Below are 19,816 nucleotides of genomic sequence, written 5' to 3'. Positions count from 1 at the left end.
CCAAGTCAGAGGCAGTATAGCATAGTGATTGAGTTTATGTAGGTGAATTCATTTACATATACTTACATCCATGAGAGGTAGTAAACATAGTGGAGAAAAGCTTGATCTCTGGAGCCACACTTCCTGTATTTAAATCCCAGATCCAGATACTTCTTGGTATCTCTGTTTTCTTGTCTGTAAGATGGGGTGAGTAGTAATATTATTTCTTTGGATGGTTGCAAGGGACACATAAGTTAATGTAAATAAAGTATTTAGTATAGTGCCTGGCACAGAATAAGCATTATGTAAGAGTCAGCTGCATTCAGAATAAAGGAATGATTAGGGTAGTAGTTGAGAGTATTAGGGTAGTAGTTGAGACGTCATCAGTTCAGTATTTCAGCTTCCTTTCGTCTTTCCTCTGAACATCTCTTCCACTGCTTTCTTATATTTATTTAGTATGCTATTAGGTAAGTATTAGAATGTAGTATAATGGTGAAGAGTATAAGCTTCAGAGTCTTACTAACCTGGACTAAAATCCTTACTCTACCTTTTCTTCTTCTTAGGTGATTTAGGGCAAATTACTTTATCTCCAGCCTTTAGTTTCATTGCCTGTAAACTAGAAATAACAATAGTTAATGCCATCTCATAAAATTGTTGTGAGAGTTAAATTAGAAAAAGTGATTAGCATAGTGTCTAACAGTTCAAATTTTGTCATCATCATCATTATTATTATTGTCATCCTGTATTCTTATCTGCAAAGTTGAGGTGATGCAACCTGCTTGGTAATATTGTTGGAGAACTAAATGAAATAATGTATATAAAGAACTTAGCATGATGACAAGACCAGAGTAAATATACAACAAATGGTACTGTAAATGAATTCTTATTCTTGTTTTTCATTTGTATAATGCAGATTGAAGATTGAGAATGGCACCTTAACTTCGTACACTCTCAGTAAACTGCTTTTTACTTACATATGGTCTAAGACTTTTCCCTTTTGTCAATAGCCCTCTATAGGAAACAGTGGTTCTCTAAACTTGATAAACATTTTCTTATACTTCTATTCTTATATCACTCTTATTTACTGAGTCAGTTGCTTTTTCCTTTATTTTCATTATGTCTGGTATTCTGTGGTAGATGTCTTAGTTTTCAATAGTAAGATAGTTCAGTTTTTCCCTTCACATTTTCTGTTAATGTATATTTACTGTCTACTGGAAGACCTACCATAGATTAAAACAACCTTCTGTTGTTGGGAGAGGTTCACTAAACTTCAGACCTTAAATTTATGGTTCTTTATGACAGCTATACAAATACTGTATAAATAAAATCATTCTTTTAAATTTTTTATTTTTAAGCAATTTTGGTTTTATTGCTTTTAGAAGAAAACAACTGACAACCCCAAAAAAGAAATGGTCATTGATCAACCAGTCTCATTTACTGCTCTTTATTTTCAGAGTGGCAGGCAGCATACCACCTTTTCAGCAGAATCAAGTCGGAGCCTTCTCATCTGTCTACTTTGGGTTCTCAAGAATGCAGATGAGACAGTTCTACAAAAGTGGTTTACAGATCTCTCAGTCCTGCAGCTGAACCGGCTATTAGATTTGCTTTATCTCTGTGTATCTTGCTTTGAGTACAAAGTAAGTGATGATCATGCCATTGCTAAGACAGGAGGCATAATGTAGAAAAGGAAGAAGAAAATTTCCTCAAAGCCTCTTCTTTTTTTTTCCTAATGTTAAAATTATAGGGAAAGAAAGTATTTGAAAGAATGAATAGTTTGACCTTTAAGAAATCAAAAGACATGAGAGCAAAGCTTGAAGAAGCTATTCTTGGGAGCATAGGTGCTAGGCAAGAAATGGTGCGCCGAAGCCGAGGACAGCTTGGTACGTACACAATATCTTCTTATGGTGATAATTTTTGAGATTTCCATGTACTGTATATTTTTAAAGATCAGTTTTGAGTTCACAGCAAAATTGAGCTGAAGATACAGAGATTTCTCATCTGTCTCCTTCCCCCACACATGCACAACCTCCCCTGTTAGCAGCATCCCCCACCAGAGTGGGACACTAGTTACAGTGATGAACCCATGCTGACATGACAGGTCAGTATCACCCAGAGTCCATAGCTTACATTAATGTCTACTATTGATGTCTACAGCCTTATGTAGTAAAACTTTTTACTCTTAGAAGTTTCCAAGTTTGCACAGTGAATTAATATACTTTGTATCTAAGGCAACAATATTGCCCATCAGACTCAAATATTGGGGAGAGAAAACATTATAGTAGCATTTGAGGCCTGTTTTTAATCCCAGGTCTGCTACCCATCAGCTATGTAACTGGCCAAGTGTTGATCTTCCCATTTTCCTTTTTCTCATCCACTTGTGATTGTTTTTGAGAATTTAAAAGGTAGTGTTATTAGCTGATCTTATCATCTTTGTAGTGACCATGAATGTGTAAACATTTCATGAATTCTAAGGTGACATACAAATAATTTGATTGTTGAGAGCTTCTTAAGATCAGGGATGTGGTTAGTCATCTGTGTACATGACACATACTAACAGCTTATTATAGATTTCTCACTTAAAAATATGAATGACTTAAAAATAATGTTTTCTGTAGGCCATTAACTGTAATTATTTATTTAAATAAGCTTAAATACTTTTTTATATTCTGTATGTATTTGGAACTTAATGAATTAGACAAGTTCTTGCCTTTCAAATTAATAGAGCACTATTTTTTCACTTTAGTTGTACAGTTTACAGTGTACCTATGGATTTCATTATAACTCACTTATGCACAACAACCCTCTAAAAAAGTATGAAATTAACCCTTATCAGGGTCATTTAATTATTACCAAACCTAATGAATGGTTGTCTTCTTTAAGATTAAGAAAGTAAAACTCACAAAGGTAAATAATTTGCCTAAGATCATAAAGTGACAAAACTTAGTTTTGACTTCAAACTTAGTGTTCTTTAAACCTTTAAAACCTAGTGAGTAAATAAACCTCAGCTTTTTTTAAGTTTATTGTTGCAAAGAGTGGAACTGTTTAATAAATATGTTAGTTACATTTTTAAACCTGTGGCCTAGGACAGCTATATTGTTTGAGTGTAAAAACTGAAGTTCTGTATGTGGAATCTGAAAAACAAAACAAAAACAAAAACTGAACTCTTTGATGCAGACAACAGTGAGTGGTTGCCAGAAGTGGGGAGCAAAAGGTGGGTGAAATAAGTAAAGGGGGTCAAAAGGTACAAATTTCCATTTGTAAAATACCTAAGTACTGGGATTGGAATGTAGTTTCTTTAGTTAATGATACTGTATTGTACATTTGAAAGCTACTAAGTGGCTAGGCCTTAAAATTAAAGTTTCTCATCATAAGATTAAAAATTTGTAACTGTGTAATGATGGATGTTAACTAGACATATTGTGATTTCATAATATTTACATATATTGAATCATGTTTTACAACTGAAGCTATATCATGTTATAGGTCAGTTACATCTCAATTTTATAAAAAGAATTAAAATTCTTAGAAAAATAAAGCCTTTACAAATTTTTACATACACTTGGACATTTAAGCTAGATCACCTAAAGATAGACATTCTGAACCAAGGACATGAGAGACAATTTCATGAAAAAAAAAAAAGCTAATGATGAAAATGTAAGTAGATCAGATATTTTGTTATCTTTCCTAATATTTTTTTTGTTTTCTTTCACAAAATTTCTTAAAGATAGAAAATACAAAATAAAAAAGAGGGTAAAGAGAAGGGAAGAAAGAGAAGGCAGAAATATCTAGACATGTCCTTTATTGTATGGCAAGTTATATTTATTTTCTCAGTATTTCTTAAATTTTTACTTGAACTCTGAATTTTTTATTTCATTTTTCTTTCCATCCTCCTGACAGTTTAGTCTCATGTTTTTCAAAAAGGAGCATTAGTTTTCTAGTTGAAAACCTGAAGTCATGACTGATTCCATCATTTAAATGTGTATTTTCCTACAGTTCTCAATGCCTTCTCCACTTCTGCTGGATTTGTATGAATCAATTCTTTTTTTTTTCTTTTAAAAATTTCAATGACATATTAACCCAGCATATGAAAATATTATTATTTCTATATGTAATTGATCTAAAAAACTGAGATATTTTATCCTTTTTTCCCCCATACACACCATATTTCAAAGTCTGTATTTTTTGGAAGTATAGTTCATATACAATATTATATTCGTACTCAGACAGTTCCATTGCTGCTGTCCCTTGAAGGAGCCTGTACCATTCAATCTGCCTTCCATCCCAGAAATCTCATGGGAGAAAGCCCCTGTCTTCCTCTTGTCCTGCCTTATGTGAACCAAAGGAAGTAATTAATTTTGGAATTCTTATTTTGTTTACTTGTTAAACAAAAACTTACTGAGCTTTCAATATGTGCCAGACACTTGTCAGCCCTGGACGTAAAGTGGTGGACAAAACAAACATAATCTCTGGTCATAAGTGCTATGGAGAGAAATAAAGCAAATTAAGAGGAAAGGAAGTGTTGGAGAGTTGGGGAAGGCCTTTCTGCAGAGATGATGAATGATTGCCTAATGAAAATTTGTGGGAAGAACAGTCAGATAAAAGGAAGAAACAACCACCATTGCACAGGTCCTAAATAGGAGGATATATAGTGAGATTAAATCAGGAGCACATAAAGTGTAAGAATACATACACACATGCACACACACAAACACGGTAACTGTGGTGGTAAAAGCAAGAGGGAGAGTGTTAGGAAATAAGGCATATCATGTAGGACCATAAAGTAAGTGTTAGGAAGTTTGCTTTAAATAAAAGGGTACTTGTTTTTTTATATTACATGTAGCAAATGTATTTCTTCTGTAATTGTTACAAAATATGTAATAAAAAGTACCATTGTCAGGTTTTTCAACTTGAATTGATAAGATGACTGTGTATAAAATTAACAATTTTAATAATTTAAAATTACTATAAATAGAAAGTTTAATAATAAGCAGTATTTCTTACTGTTTGCAAATATATATATATTCCAACTGAAATAACATTTTTTAAAAATGGTTTTGAAATTTATTTGACAGAGAGAAGCCCATCTGGAAGTGCCTTTGGAAGTCAAGAAAATCTGAGGTGGAGAAAGGATATGACTCACTGGCGTCAAAACACTGAGAAGCTTGACAAGTAAGATAACCTATTTTACTGTTGGGCTTGTTGGATTTCAAATGTAAGAGGAAAATGATTAACGTTAGCATCGTTTTATATATATATTTGATGTTAACATCTTAGAAGATAAAAGTTATATTTAATTTTTAAATTTTAGATTAAAAAAGATTTGGGAGAAGAATTTTCAAGTGGAATAGTAAAGCAAAATGTTACCTCAACAATCCTCCTTGGAAAAATGCACTTTGCAACTAGATTTTGAACATCACACTAAACTAAACAATTTCAAGGATTACAAATAATTAGAAAATCAATTTTTGCCTCCTTGGAACTTAAAATATAATTAAAGACAAAATGCTGTGTGTCTTCTGTTTCTAGTAAGGAGGCAAACCGGGTACACTGACTGATCCTACTGCCAGAAATAACTAAAAATGTACTGGCATCAAGTCCAGGATCCTCAAGGACTGCGCCTTCAGTGTAAGGGGAACTAGAAATAAACCCTTCTCACTGCCTACCTGACCTTGGGCAAAATTCCTTTAAAGGGACCAAGATTTTTCTCTTAAGAATTTGTATTTATAGCTGGCAGCTGGGGCCGCCGGGACGAGCGAGGGGGGCGCGCGAGGGAAGGCCTCCCCGCCCAGCCTCGCGCAGACGCCCCGCGCCTCCTTCCCCGGGAAGCGGCGGCGCGCCTCGCCCCCTGCGCCGCCTCCGGTGGCGAGAGCACAGCCACCCGGGCGCCCCTGCAGCGAGCGGCCGCCAACGGCTCCCCGCGCCCGACGCGCCCGCCCCTCACCGCCGCCTGGCACCGCTCCGAGGCGCCCTCGGCCCTCCCACGCCCACCGCCCGCATGGCGCTCCTATAACTACAAACTTACTGGTGTCCACTGTACCCATGGTGTAAACAGGACGGGCTACCCCATCTGTAGGTGGAAAGACTGTATCCCAGTTGGGCAGCGGATGCCAGGGACTCATTTCATTGTTTTCAAAGTTACTTTGAAAAAGAGGCAAATTTCTGGAGATGTGCAATGATCTCTTAGCTAGAGTGGAACCACCACTTAGTAGTGTTTTGGAACAAGCCAAGTGAAAGAAAGAAGGTATTTATGCAGTGGAGATAGTTGGTGGTGCAACACGAATCCCTGCAGTGAAAGAGAAGATAAGGAAATTTTTTGGTAAAGAACTTAGTACAACGTTAAATGCTGATGAAGCTGTCACTCGAGGCTGTGCATTACAGTGTGCAATCTTATCACCTGCTTTCAAAGTCAGAGAATTTTCAATCACTGATGTGTTACCGTATCCAATATCTCTGAGATGGAATTCTCCAGCTGAAGAAGGCTCAAGTGACTGTGAAGTCTTTTCAAAAAATCGTGCTGCTCCTTTCTCTAAAGTACTCACATTTTATAGAAAGGAACCTTTCACTCTTGAGGCATATTATAGCTCTCCTCAGGATGTGTCCTATCCAGACCCTGCTATAGCTCAGTTTTTAGTTCAGAAAGTCACTCCTCAGTCTGATGGCTCCAGTTCAAAAGTGAAAGTCAAGGTCCGAGTAAATGTCCACGGTATCTTCAGTGTGTCCAGTGCCTCTCTAGTGGAAGTGCACAAGTTTGAGAAAAATGAGGAGCCGATGGAAACAGATCAGAATGCAAAGGAGGAAGAGAAGATGCAAGTGGACCAAGAGGAACCACATGCTGAAGAGCAGCAGCAGACACCAGAAAATAAGGCAGAGTCCGAGGAGCTGGAGACCTCTCAAGCTGGATCAAAAGACAAAAAGATGGACCAACCACCTCAAGCCAAGAAGGCAAAAGTAAAGACCAGTACCATTGACCTGCCAATTGAGAATCAGCTATTATGGCAGATAGACCGAGAGATGCTCAACCTGTACATTGAGAATGAGGGTAAGATGATCATGCAGGATAAACTGGAGAAGGAGAGGAATGATGCTAAGAACGCAGTAGAGGAATATGTGTACGAAATGAGAGACAAGCTTAGTGGAGAATATGATAAGTTTGTGAGCGAAGATGAGCGTAACAGTTTTACCTTGAAACTAGAAGATACTGAAAATTGGTTATATGAGGATGGAGAAGACCAGCCAAAGCAAGTTTATGTTGATAAACTGACTGAATTAAAAAGTCTAGGTCAGCCTATTAAGATGCGATTCCAGGAATCTGAAGAAAGACCAAAAAATTATTTGAAGAAGTAGGGAAACAAATCCAACAGTATATGAAAGTAATCAGTTCTTTCAAAAACAAGGAGGACCAGTATATGACCATTTGGATGCTGCTGACATGACAAAAGTGGAAAAAAGCACGAATGAGGCCATGGAGTGGATGAATAACAAGCTGAATCTGCAGAACAAGCAGAGCCTGACCGTGGATCCAGTTGTCAAGGCAAGAGATATAGAAGCTAAAATTAAGGAGCTGACAAATATCTCTAGCCCTATAATTTCAAAGCCAAAACCCAAAGTGGAACCTCCAACAGAGGAGCAAAAAAATGCAGAGCAGAATGAACCCGTGGATGGGCAAGGAGACAGCCCAGGCCCTCAGGCTGCAGAGCAGGGTGCAGACACAGCTGTGCCTTAAGATTCAGACAAGAAGCTTCCTGAAATGGACGTTGATTGATTCCAGCAATTGTTTATATTAAAACAGACTATTATATTAAAAAAAAGAATTTGTATTTATAAGTTAGCCCTCGTGGAACTTCACTGGCCCAAAGAACTTTGAGAATATGGTGACCAACTCACTCAGGTTTGCCTGGTACAATTGTAGCACTAAATGTCCCATGTCTCGGGGAACTTCTCAGTCCTTTCTAAAGCAAGCCAGGATGATTGATCACCCTATCGGAGAACCATCTTCAGCCTAGACTCTAGTGGATTCTCACAAATAAACTTCCAGAAATATAACTCACAGACAATAAAATCATAAAACACAGGAAACGAGCCCTATGCAAGCCAGCAGAGAAGCAGTATGCTTGCCACCATATAAATGAGAATTTGGTATTATCAGAAACTGTCTGTCTCTTTCGGCTGCTATAACAAAATATTACACACCAACAGGGTCACTTACAAACAGCAGAAATTTATTTCTCACAATGCTGGAGTCTTGGGAAGTCCAAGATTGTGGTGTCAGTAGATTTGGTGTCTGGTGGAAGCCCTTTTCCAGGTTACAAATTTCTCATTGTGTCCTCAGTTGGTGGAAGGGCAAGCAAACTTCCAGGGGCCTCTTCTATAAAGTCACTAACCACATTTAAGAGGGCTCTGCTCTGATAACCTAATCACCTTCCAGAGACCTCACTCACCTCCTAACACCATTTACCTTGGGCATTAGATTATCAGTGTATCTGAATTTGAAGGGGACAAAATATTCAGACCATAACAGATACTGAATATAACATAAATATGTTAAAATTCTTAAGTTTTGAGTGTTTGCTTTTCTCTCCTCTCTACCCACGTCCTTTCTTTATTTTTCTATGTGTTTTGTTTTTTAGAAATTCTAAAGCAGCCAGGTACTAATTAGCATATTGTTTTATTTCTGCATTTGTATAATGAATTTTCTCTGCTTATCTTGCTGTGTTTTAAAGAAGCCTTTTTTGAGGTGTTTTCCGGATTATTTTTGTTTAAACTATTATGTTATTGACATGCTCCTTTACAAAATCTCACTGGAATTTTAAGTTTGAACATTATATATTTTCTTTTCCAATTTAATTCTAACCATTTTATATTTTCTCCTTAAATTTACTTTATAAAATGTAAATTCGTGAACTGTTCTCTTTAGCGGTAGTAATAAAGATCAAAGATTTGAACATCCAAGAACCTTGAAAAGTTAGCATTTAATATGTCCCTGTACTTTTGCTTTATGTGCTGTTTTGTCTACTTAGATGTAATTTATAGTTTTTGTGTATGTACTGCTACTAAAATACCAACTTTATCCATAAATCACATGGAGTTATTCTTAAACTTATTTTCATTAAACAATGCTTTTATAAATATTAGTATTCAACTAAACTACTTTATTGCATCAGTTTGTTTTGTTTCTAATGACTGTTCCATCCAGAGTGTCACTGAAGAGTTAAATCATTTTCTATAATAGTCAAAATTTTTGTATCAGAATTGTTTGTATCTTTTGACACAAAAATTTTGAGAAATTAGATGAAGCTTTGGCGGGGAGAAGTACTTTATCCTAAATAAATACATTGAATGTTCTTGATATGACAAGATGAATGCTAAACATTTTGAATATTACTTATATGAAGCAGCCCTAAATACAAGCCCACATAGCACCACCTAGTGTCTTCCATTCAGAATAAAACTGTATTCCTGCATGGCTGACAAAATGTAGGGTAAAACAAAGCATTTTTTAATGTGTAAAGTACCTTTTCCTAGTCTCGTAATTTTTTATTCAGGCAAATATTGAAAAATATTTCCAAGTTTTTTATTTCTGTGCATCTTTAAGTCTTTTTTTTTTATCTATTGGCTTTTTTAAAAGATAAATGTAATTTCTTAAAATATTTTGTGTTAGATCTAAAGCAGAGATTGAACATGAAGCACTGACTGATGGAAATTTGGCTACTGAAGCAAATCTAATCATTTTGGATACGTTAGAGATTGTTGTCCAGGTAAGAACACAAAGAAGAGGATTTCAGAGTACAGATCTGGTAAATTAGGGTTGGAGAAAAAGTATTTATTGAGCCATATAATTACATTTAAATATTGGTAGTTCCTAAAAGTTTGATCCTTGCTCCCCTTTCACTTAATACCACCCATTCTTTTTTCTCCTGTTCTTCTCTTACCCAAATTCTGCTCAGCTTCTTTTCCTTCAAGTCCTCCTCGATCTTATATTGTCATTTTCCTATTTGTAACAAATGTATTTGTTTACTTACACATATTCTATCTCCTTAAACAAATTACATTTACATCTGTATTTTATTTATTTATTTTTAAATTACAGACAGTTTCTGTAACAGAATCCAAAGAAAGCATCCTTGGTGGGGTGCTAAAAGTACTGCTACATAGCATGGCCTGTAACCAAAGTGCGGTTTATCTACAACACTGCTTTGCTACACAGAGAGCCCTGGTTTCAAAGGTAGGTTATTTTTGTACCTGCAGTCTTATCATACTTTGCTTTCTTTATTAAGATTGCCTAAGATTATTTGACACATTCATTGGTTAATATATAGTTAAAATTTTAATAATAACCTAAGACTCTTGGTTCTTCCTTGCCTTGCTTCTATTGCTTCCCTTTTGGAATTTCTTTCTTATTTGGATCACCTTTAACTAGTTCCTGGCTTAAAAAATAGTAGTTGTGATATAGAGAAGGGCCTGAAATTAATAGCTAATTTTAAATATGGGGCTTTTCTTTTTTCTCTTCATTATATTCTGTCTGTTCCTTATTTGATTTATCAAGAATTGAATGTGTGGCTAGTTCAGTCATTGAAATTGGCTTATCCTGTGGTAAATGGACAAGAAGGTACTTTTGTTTATTTAACTATTCAAATATTTGTTTCCTATGATTATTTTCCCCTAGAAATAGGTTATGTCCTTAAACCTTGAAGGTAGTTAATTCAGCTTAGTCATCTTATAAGATGGCATGCAGAATTTTTGATGAAACTTAATCAGTGAAAATATATACTATTTTATAATAATAAAAATGTACAGAATTATTGCATGTTGGTTACTATTCTAAGTGTTTTATGCACATTACCTAATGTAAGACAGTTATGAAATCCTATGTAGATAATAATATTAGGCCCATTTTTGGATGAGAAAACTTGTCCAGTGTCACATAACTAGCTTGTAAGTAGCATCATCAATATTCAAACCCAGTCTGTCTGGCCTTGTGATCCACATTATTAACAATTAGCAAATACTGTCTCTTCCATTCTTTTGCTTTCTGGACTATACCCAACAAATCTGTAGTTCAGGCTATATTAACAATCTCTGGAACTTTCACTGCATAAATTTAGTGTTGTGTTGTATTTTTACAGTTCCCTGAACTGTTGTTTGAAGAAGAGACAGAGCAGTGTGCTGATTTATGCCTCCGGCTTCTCCGACACTGTAGTAGTAGCATCGGTACAATACGGTCGCATGCTAGTGCCTCCCTTTACCTACTTATGAGACAAAACTTTGAGATTGGGAATGTAAGTATTTTATTTCTGGACTTTCTCCCTGGATTTATAATGAAATATAACTTCTGCAGATACCTTGTTAATGGATTTTGGGGGGAGCATGGAATTTTTTGTATATTTGAGTCCAATCTTAGACTAGCTTGATGTTTCTCATTCTATGGATGTCTTATAAAAATCCGAATCTCCAGTTTTGCTTCCTACTAAAAGTATCGTAATAATATAGACTTAGAATATATATAACATATAATAATATGTAATAATATAGACAATATATATAAATATATGTTGAGCTGTTGTAAATTTTAATTATTATTACTAATTAAAACAAAAGGTTCTGATATATATTTTCAGTACTTTTATTTTGTGGATATTTTGTAATTTGTTTGTATTTTTTTAACCCAAAGAGTTAACAGTTCTTTTTGTTTTAAATTTTTGATAATTTTTTGTTTTATTGCAGTGTGCTCATACAGTATATGTACACTGTGTCTCCTGTTTTCTACTGAGGATGTGTGTGTATGTCTAAACATAGGATATTTTTGTGAATGTTACATAAGTATTTAAAAAGTAGTATTCTTTATTTTCACAGTATTTAAACAAAAAATACAACTTAGTAATGACATTATTCTGTTTTTCTATATCCTTATTTATTTTTGGTCCAGTTGGTGGACTGAAAGAGGTGACATAAAGCCAATATACATTGTCTATTTTTCCTTTAGCTCTTATTTGGTGAATTGATATTATGCATACCTACTTGGTATGTTGCTATTTATAACTGTTATATCTTCTTATGATTATTCCCTTTAGAATTAAGGATCTGAATTGGTTTCATTTAAAACTTCTATTTTTTGGCCTGAATTCCACCTTATATTGTATTAAGATACCTCTGCTTTCCTTCTAGTTTGAACTTGCTTCAGTTACTTTTGCCTGTCTTTACATTTTCATTTTTTTCAATCAGTTTGTTTTAGTTGTGCCTCTCATACAGCATAGAATTGAGTTTTGCTTTATAATCCAATCTCTAAGTTAAATTAAACCTTTTCATACTTGTCATTATATCATTATGTCCTGGAGTTCTGTTGTATTTTTTTGTTATGCCTCCCCCACAACTTTTTATTTAAAAAATTTTTCTTGTAAGTTTTCATTTTGCACATTATGGTCAGATCACCTTATTTTTGGATATAATGTTTATCCTATTTAGGAAAGTTGATGTTGCTCTAATGATTACTTTTATAATTATATAAGACCTTTAGTCCTCTATTTCTTTAGGTCATGCATTTTTCAATGGAGACAATATTGCCACCAAGTGAGTGAAAATTAGTTCTTGGGGGACTGAAAAAAAATCTTAGCTATCACAATGGTTTTATAGCACTAAAGCTCAACTCTTACCCATCAGCATCTCATTCTTTAGTATTTATTTTTCTCATTGGGTTTTATTTTGATATCACATGAGTAGTGTTTGACATTAAGCTCTTGGAAGATAAACAAAATGTATGCAAAAGTGGTGCTATAAACTGTGGAGAATAAATGACTGTGACTGGGGGACTTTCATACATTGCTTGATCTCAAAGTCATGTGGCAAGAAGTGAGCTACATGTGCCTGATGACTTCCATTGACTGCCTTAGATGTTGTTTATGTTTAATCCTCAGTGCTTTTGTGTGTAGCTCAGCTTTGAAAATGAAAAACAAAATTTTATAATTTATTATTTAATTCAACAGAAGTTATTCAACCCGTCATTAATTATGTCAAATTCTGAAAAGAAAAAAAATGTCAACAATATCTGAGTGAATATTAAGCAGCTAGTTAAGACATCAAGCAACAGTTAAAAATTAAGTTCAAGAAATGATTTTTTAAGTTAACATAATTTTTTCAGTTGTTTACCTTTGCTGAACAAGGTTATTACCGTTTACATTTGTATTGTTGAATATGCCTCTCCCAGCTTTTAATTAGTTGTAACATCAGTCTTGGTTGTAAAATGAGATATTGCTTACCAATATCTTTGGATTTAGCTTTTGCTTTAATAATTTATTAGTGAGCTAAATATTGTCCTGTAGTTGTTTACTTAAGAAAGTTCTTTGGAATAACACCTCCAAGCTCTTGATTGTTCAGAGTTGTCTGTACTATTTTTAGGACAAGTATAGTTATGCAATTTTTTGTCCCAGACCTTGGATAATAAAAAGGGTAAGAAAGATCAGCAAAACTTACCAGATAAAGAACACTTAATAGAAAAAAAGATTCTTGAGCACCATTTTCTTCTGGCATTAGATATTGTTATAAAGATATCTGAAGATAGCCTGATATTCTCTTTCCTTTTAAATAACTTTTCCCCTCCCAGCTGCTGAAGGAATTCTTTCTTTATACTTAAAATTAAATACCTTTTCTAGAACATGTCTTGGCATTGACTGAATTGTTAATTTTCTCCAGCTCATGATGTCTGCTTTCAATTCACTTATTTCAGAAAGTTTTGAGAATAAAATTAAACATTTGTGCCAGAGTTTGTGGTTTTTCTGCTGGGTACCAGTTATATAGATGTTGGATCTATCTGTTTTTGCCTTACCTTTTACCTATCATTTTCTCTTCTCCTTTTTAATACTATTTAAATATCCATTTATTTTGGTTGTTTTCTCATTTCTCTTCCCTGTATCCTTTAGGTGCTCTCCATGACATCTCTCTCTTCTCCAGTTGCATCTTCATTTTTTTCTCTGTCTTTTTCAAGAGGGTCAGCTCACGTGTAAGCTCCTATCTTATGCCATCACTTAATGATTCATTGCTACTTTTCTTTGAGTTCTTTCTTTTCTGCCTTGTTTTTCTTCCTAAAGTTAATGGCTTCATATACTTTTAACTTCAGGCAAAATATTTAATTAGGATTTTCATGTGTTTCATGATATTTTCTCTATTAAGTATTCTTTATTTGGTGAGTTTCACTTATTTTCTTTATTTTCTAACTACTCAACATAGAATGAGTTGGATTATCCTGGCCAAGTATTTGTAAGAAGTTCCTTCAGAAAAGTGTTTCTTACGAGATTTTGCTGTTGAATACACACATCTTGCCTAACTTCCTCAAGTTTCTGGTTAATCCATTTCTGTCCAGTCCTCCCAGATTTTTAGCTCGTTTTGTTTTCAAGACAAATAGCTTTATCACTTTAAAGGGAATTTCTTATTTAAAGGAAGTATTTTTTACCATTGTTCCTGAAATCTGTGCCCTAGGATTCCTCACTGTTTGCTTTCCCTTCCTTGCCTTTGGATCTGCTTCTTTTAACTTGTCTTGGCAGTCTTAATAGATTTTTCTAATACGTGGATTATAAAAATCTCCCCATTTTGCTGAAAACATGAATTTTTTGCTGTTCATCTTTTATTTTTGTATGACTCAAGATGAAGTGGGAAATTTCTATCTCAAGCTGTCCTATTTTTCCTGGAAGCCAAGTCTTTCCTAATTCCAGGACAAAAGAACCCAGTCACTTTATTGATTTCTTTAGTTTTTGAAAAAAGTCCCTAAAATCTTACCACACTTAATTTCTTGATACATTTCTCTGCATTTTAAGAAGCTTTATTTAATAGGATAACAATAGATGATATATCATCTTAGTGTCAGATAGTACCTCTAAGAAGGAATAAGTAATTTAAAACTGCCAGTCACTTACAGAGATTATGTATTCAACAGATATTAGAACAAAGTATTGAACTGAGTTCTGTGTACTGTAGTAGGCATTGGACAAACATAAAGAGACAGTCCTTTGTTGCAGGTAGCTTAGCATGTAGTGGGGCAGGATGAACAAGTAATGTTCATCTAATAACAGTAATAAGTACCCACTTGAAGTGGTTTTGCGAGGATTATATATAAATTAATATTAAGTAAAACACAACTGTAAGAGGCCCTGAGCAAATGCAGAATAAGTGTTGTTGTTGTTAATATAATGAAAGGTAAGCACAGGGCACTGTGTAAGCACAGAGAAATAGCTTATACTCTCAAGATGGGTTTTTCAGAAAGATCCTTGACCTAATGATGAAGAATTGCCCAGTCAGATGGGTAAGTGTGTGGATAGAGCTTTGTAGGTAAAGAAAGTGGCACATGCATAGTAAAAAAGGCATGGAGGTGAGAGAAGGAAATAGGTAAACAGAAACTTCTTTAACACTTCTTGATGACTGAAGGAGAGAATAGTAAGAAAGTTGTAGTTGAAAAGACCTAGACTAAGCTGTCATAGGGTAGATACATGTTTTTCAGGGTACTCTAAGTTCCTACTGAAGAGTTTGGCACATTTACTGAATTGAATACTTGAATTTTATCCCCAAAGCCATGGGCAGCCATGGAAGTGTTTTGAGAGAAGTGATGTGTTCAGATTTGCATTTTACAAAAATTTCCCTGATGCCATGTGGAAGGTAGACTTGGAGGGAATAAAAGGAAGGGCAGAAAGGTTGATTAGAAAGTTTTTACTGGAATGCAAAGGGTGTACACTGAACAGTGGCTTTGAGAATGGAGAAAGAGCGGGCTGGAAAGATTAGAGGATAGTATGGATGTAATTTATGATATGAATAATGAGAGGGGAGAATGACTATGGGATTACTCCTAGATTTTTGGCCTGAGTGACTACAGGAGTAGTACCATTTATTTAATCAATAGTAAAAAAAGGCATTTTAGAAATGTTAAAATTTAGGTGCCTATAGACATCCAGATGGAACCATCTAGTAAAATACAATAGTCTGGAGCTCTAGAGAGAAATATGAGCTTAAGACATGTATCTTATGTTCAAGGCAAAGAAATTAGAGTAAGACAAGTAAAAAGGTTTCTTGACAGAATCCTTGGGAACACTGGTATTTAAGAAGGGCAATTGAGAAATTAAGGAGACAGGAAAGGAATGGATAAAAAACAGGAAAATCTGGATAAAGTGGTACTGAATATAGGGCAGAAATTTTTAAAGAAAAAAAATCAATACATTTAAGTATTCAGAGTTGTCAAGTAGAATATTGACAAAAAAGTGTCTTGGATTTGGTTATCGCAGATAACCTCTTAAAGAGTCGTTACATGTTGTGTAATGGCAGAACAGAAATGAAATTGCACTAAGAAAAGAAGGATGTAAATTCTTATAGGCATCACTCCAAAGATTCTACCTTGAGTTACTTTATGCATGATGTATGTTATTACTTTCATCATAATAATGGACCTAATGAAATGGGCTAGAGGTTTAAGACTACATCTACCACTCAAGGATTTTGTCATATTGGTCAAGCTCTTTATCTTCATCTGTAAAAATGGTGTTATTATTAATAACATACACCTCATAAGACATAAATGTAAATAGGCATTTCCTAGGCACAACTTCTAATTCAAGTCTAACCCATGGCTTTATTTCTTTTTTTAAAATTTTTGTGTCATTAATATACAATCACATGAGCAACATTGTGGTTACTAGATTCCCCCCATTATCAAGTACCCCCCTGCCACATACCCCATTACAGTCCCTGTCCATCAGCAAAGTAAGATGCTGTAGAGTCACTACTTGTCTTCTCTGTGCCTATAATGCATGGCTTTATTTTTTAACTCTGTTTTGTAGGATATTATTTATAGCAAAATTCTGAGTTTTATGTCATTTTAAAAATATGATTTGAATAGCATATTTCATTATTTTAAAAAAATATTTTGCTTAGAATTTTTTTTACTACAATTTTTATCTAGTGAGTAAAGACTTTTTCTTTAAGTTTTCCTATATTAAATGCTGATCTGACAATTTCTCTGTTACAGAATTTTGCCAGGGTTAAGATGCAGGTAACCATGTCACTGTCTTCCTTGGTGGGCACATCTCAGAATTTTAATGAGGAATTCTTAAGACGTTCTCTAAAGACTATATTGACATATGCTGAGGAAGATCTGGAATTGAGGGAAACAACATTTCCTGATCAGGTCAGAAATGCTACTTTCTAGATCATTAATTGAAATAGGATTGTAAATAGGCACTTTTCATTTTTTTTATGGTAGGAACCTATATTTTTCTTTCAGTCCACAAATCATAGGCCATAGATAAGGCTAAATCTTTTTGTTTCAGTAAGCCACCCCTTTCTTGAAATGGTTAATATCTTTGGTGCTTAATTCTGTGAATTTGTAATAAATAGAACAGTACACTTAGGCATATTAAAAAGAAAAAAAGCTTTATGATGAAACATTCCCACTTAATAATGAAACAGTAATTTGTCTTAAAAACTAAAGTTTCCACACACTATCTTTTGGGAATATCAGAAACATAGAAGAGGATTTCCTTTTGTGTGATTTTCTTGTATCCCTTATCTTCCTATATTTTATTTCTACTTGTAGTTCAACTTGCTTCCAGGTGACAGTACTGAAAAAAGAAACAGCAGCCTGCTGAGGAATTTTACCCTTCACCTGCCATACCCCCTCGTGTCCATACTCTTTAGAATTATATCAATACCATATCATTTGTCTTGAAATCTTCAGATGCTTATCTGAAATCTCTTCCAAACTTATTTAGTGGCTGTGAATGACTGATAAAGAAATGTTTTTCATATAATTCTCTGCTGCAGGTCCAAGACTTGGTTTTCAATCTCCATATGATCCTTTCTGATACTGTTAAAATGAAGGAACACCAGGAAGATCCTGAAATGTTGATTGACCTAATGTACAGGTAGCATTTGTTTGATTCAGTTATGCCTATGTAACAGGCTTAAAGTAGTAAGACACAGAAAATACTGTATAAAAAAATAAGCATACAAAATTATTTAAGTCATTTTCTCTTGGTAGATTGAAAAGTCAACATGATCTTTTCCTAGGCTGCTTTTTCAGATTCTCTGTGTCACTTCATTTATGAACTATGCAAAATTGGTCAGTATGTTGATTATCAAAAACAAGAGTATTTTTTAAAGTAATTCACATATTTGGTACCTTAACCTGGGCCCTAGAATTGCTAGGAAGGCCTACGACCCATATTTTCCATGTAAAAATCAGTCCTTTGGGAAGAAAATACAGTGTATTAATGTTTTACCATAACATTAATTTTCCCAACTTTAAATATTGTTATGCCAATAGGATAATGTTTCTAGGGGCACATTTTGAGAAATTTGTAATTCCTATTGTATCTTGAAAGTTATAGTAAAATTTGAAACTTTTTATTTGCCATATGACCCTCTCATTTCAGTTTTGGAGTTCTTTAAAGACACAAATAAAGCAAGTATTTTCTTGAGAATAAAGATGATGCAATGAAACTATCTCTTATAAATCTTTTTTCCTTGAATATAAAAATTCCTTATATTCCCATAATGAACACATAAATTCTCAATGTTTTCCAGCATGTCTATTTTTATTCTCTCCCAAGAAATTGGTAATACCCATTCCATGGGCCACAGTTATTTCTCTAATGATATTCAGAGACATTTTCAAAACACTCAAAAATTTGTCTTAGATTGTTTGTCTTAGATTGTTTACTGTAACAGAAACCTTTCTAGGTAAACACAGAACAAGCAATCTAAGCTCCCTTCCAGCTTCGGAAGCAAATGCTAATTGAGAAGAATTTCTGTTCTACTTAGAATTGCCAAGGGCTACCAAACCTCTCCAGATCTGCGCCTGACCTGGTTGCAGAACATGGCAGGCAAACACTCGGAGCGCAGCAATCACGCTGAAGCTGCGCAGTGCCTGGTCCACTCAGCAGCTCTTGTGGCCGAATATTTGAGCATGCTGGAAGACCGGAAATATCTTCCTGTAGGATGCGTAACATTTCAGGTAGGTATCTGCTGATTTACATTAAATCAAGGTATGTCCTCTTTTGGTATTAATTTTTCTTAGTGGTATTTAGATTCATTCAGCTAGTTTATAAGGAAAGCGTAAAGACTGAGGGTGATGCTCCACAAGATGAACTAACATTCCACTATCTCTATCATTACTACATTTTTAAAGAGTACTTGTTAATTCTCAGTTTCTTACCTCTAAATTACCTCAGTTTCTTACCTCTAAATACATGTTACGTGTATTTATCCTCTGTACCTATACTACTGTGGACTATAGCGTCTATGAAATACACTCAAAGTATTAAGAATTGGAATTCAGTAGAAACTCTTAATTGATTTTGACTTAACACACCAGATAAACCAATATTTCCCATTCTCTGTATATAATATGCTAATACCATGACTTAGAGATTATAGTTTACTCTCTAGTAGGGTTGCATACCTCTAACCACTGTTAATGCCAGGTTTGGGAAATTATAAAACTTAATTAAATAATTATGTCCTCTGATGAAATATAAATACAAAAAGAAAGTGAGTTGTTTCTCTGAAAACTAAGTCTAATATTTGCAAAAACTTGATAAAAGTGGTTCTTCAAATGGTTGCCGTTGAATTAATTTTGGACTAGACAAATCAAAATATTGGGCAGCGAAAGCTCCTAGAAATCCAGGATAATTTGATTATTTTGCAAGATCAAGTTTTTACTCTGAAGAAACAAAACTAGAAATCTCAAGTGAAGTTGTATTAATGGGTTAGGCAAGAGAGAGTACATGGAATTTGGATCTGGAGACCCATACACAAACGAAAAGCCTTAGTCCTACTTCAACAAATTGACAAATGAGTATATATCTAC

The 19,816-nt window shown here is 34.4% G+C and overlaps 1 protein-coding gene and 1 pseudogene across 13 annotated transcripts in view; both read left to right on the top strand.

Annotated features, from left to right (window-relative positions):
- Positions 1 to 19,816, top strand: part of DOCK7 (dedicator of cytokinesis 7) — a 252,706-nt gene that overhangs the window by 211,168 nt on the left and 21,722 nt on the right. For all 13 annotated transcript variants that reach the window (XM_036911277.2, XM_036911273.2, XM_036911272.2 and 10 more), the window contains 9 exons: positions 1,434 to 1,616; positions 1,724 to 1,859; positions 5,052 to 5,148; positions 9,638 to 9,734; positions 10,067 to 10,201; positions 11,103 to 11,255; positions 16,976 to 17,134; positions 17,770 to 17,870; positions 18,769 to 18,961. In XM_036911277.2, the coding sequence (XP_036767172.2) occupies positions 1,434 to 1,616; positions 1,724 to 1,859; positions 5,052 to 5,148; positions 9,638 to 9,734; positions 10,067 to 10,201; positions 11,103 to 11,255; positions 16,976 to 17,134; positions 17,770 to 17,870; positions 18,769 to 18,961 (1,254 nt within the window). The remainder of the gene's footprint in view (positions 1 to 1,433; positions 1,617 to 1,723; positions 1,860 to 5,051; positions 5,149 to 9,637; positions 9,735 to 10,066; positions 10,202 to 11,102; positions 11,256 to 16,975; positions 17,135 to 17,769; positions 17,871 to 18,768; positions 18,962 to 19,816) is intronic.
- On the top strand, positions 5,559 to 7,790 carry LOC118925364 (heat shock 70 kDa protein 4-like; annotated as a pseudogene).

This window comes from Manis pentadactyla, chromosome 4 (genome assembly GCF_030020395.1).
Source record: "Manis pentadactyla isolate mManPen7 chromosome 4, mManPen7.hap1, whole genome shotgun sequence".
Classification (NCBI taxonomy): Eukaryota; Metazoa; Chordata; class Mammalia; order Pholidota; family Manidae; genus Manis; species Manis pentadactyla.
This window is presented reverse-complemented; position numbering and strand designations above follow the sequence as displayed.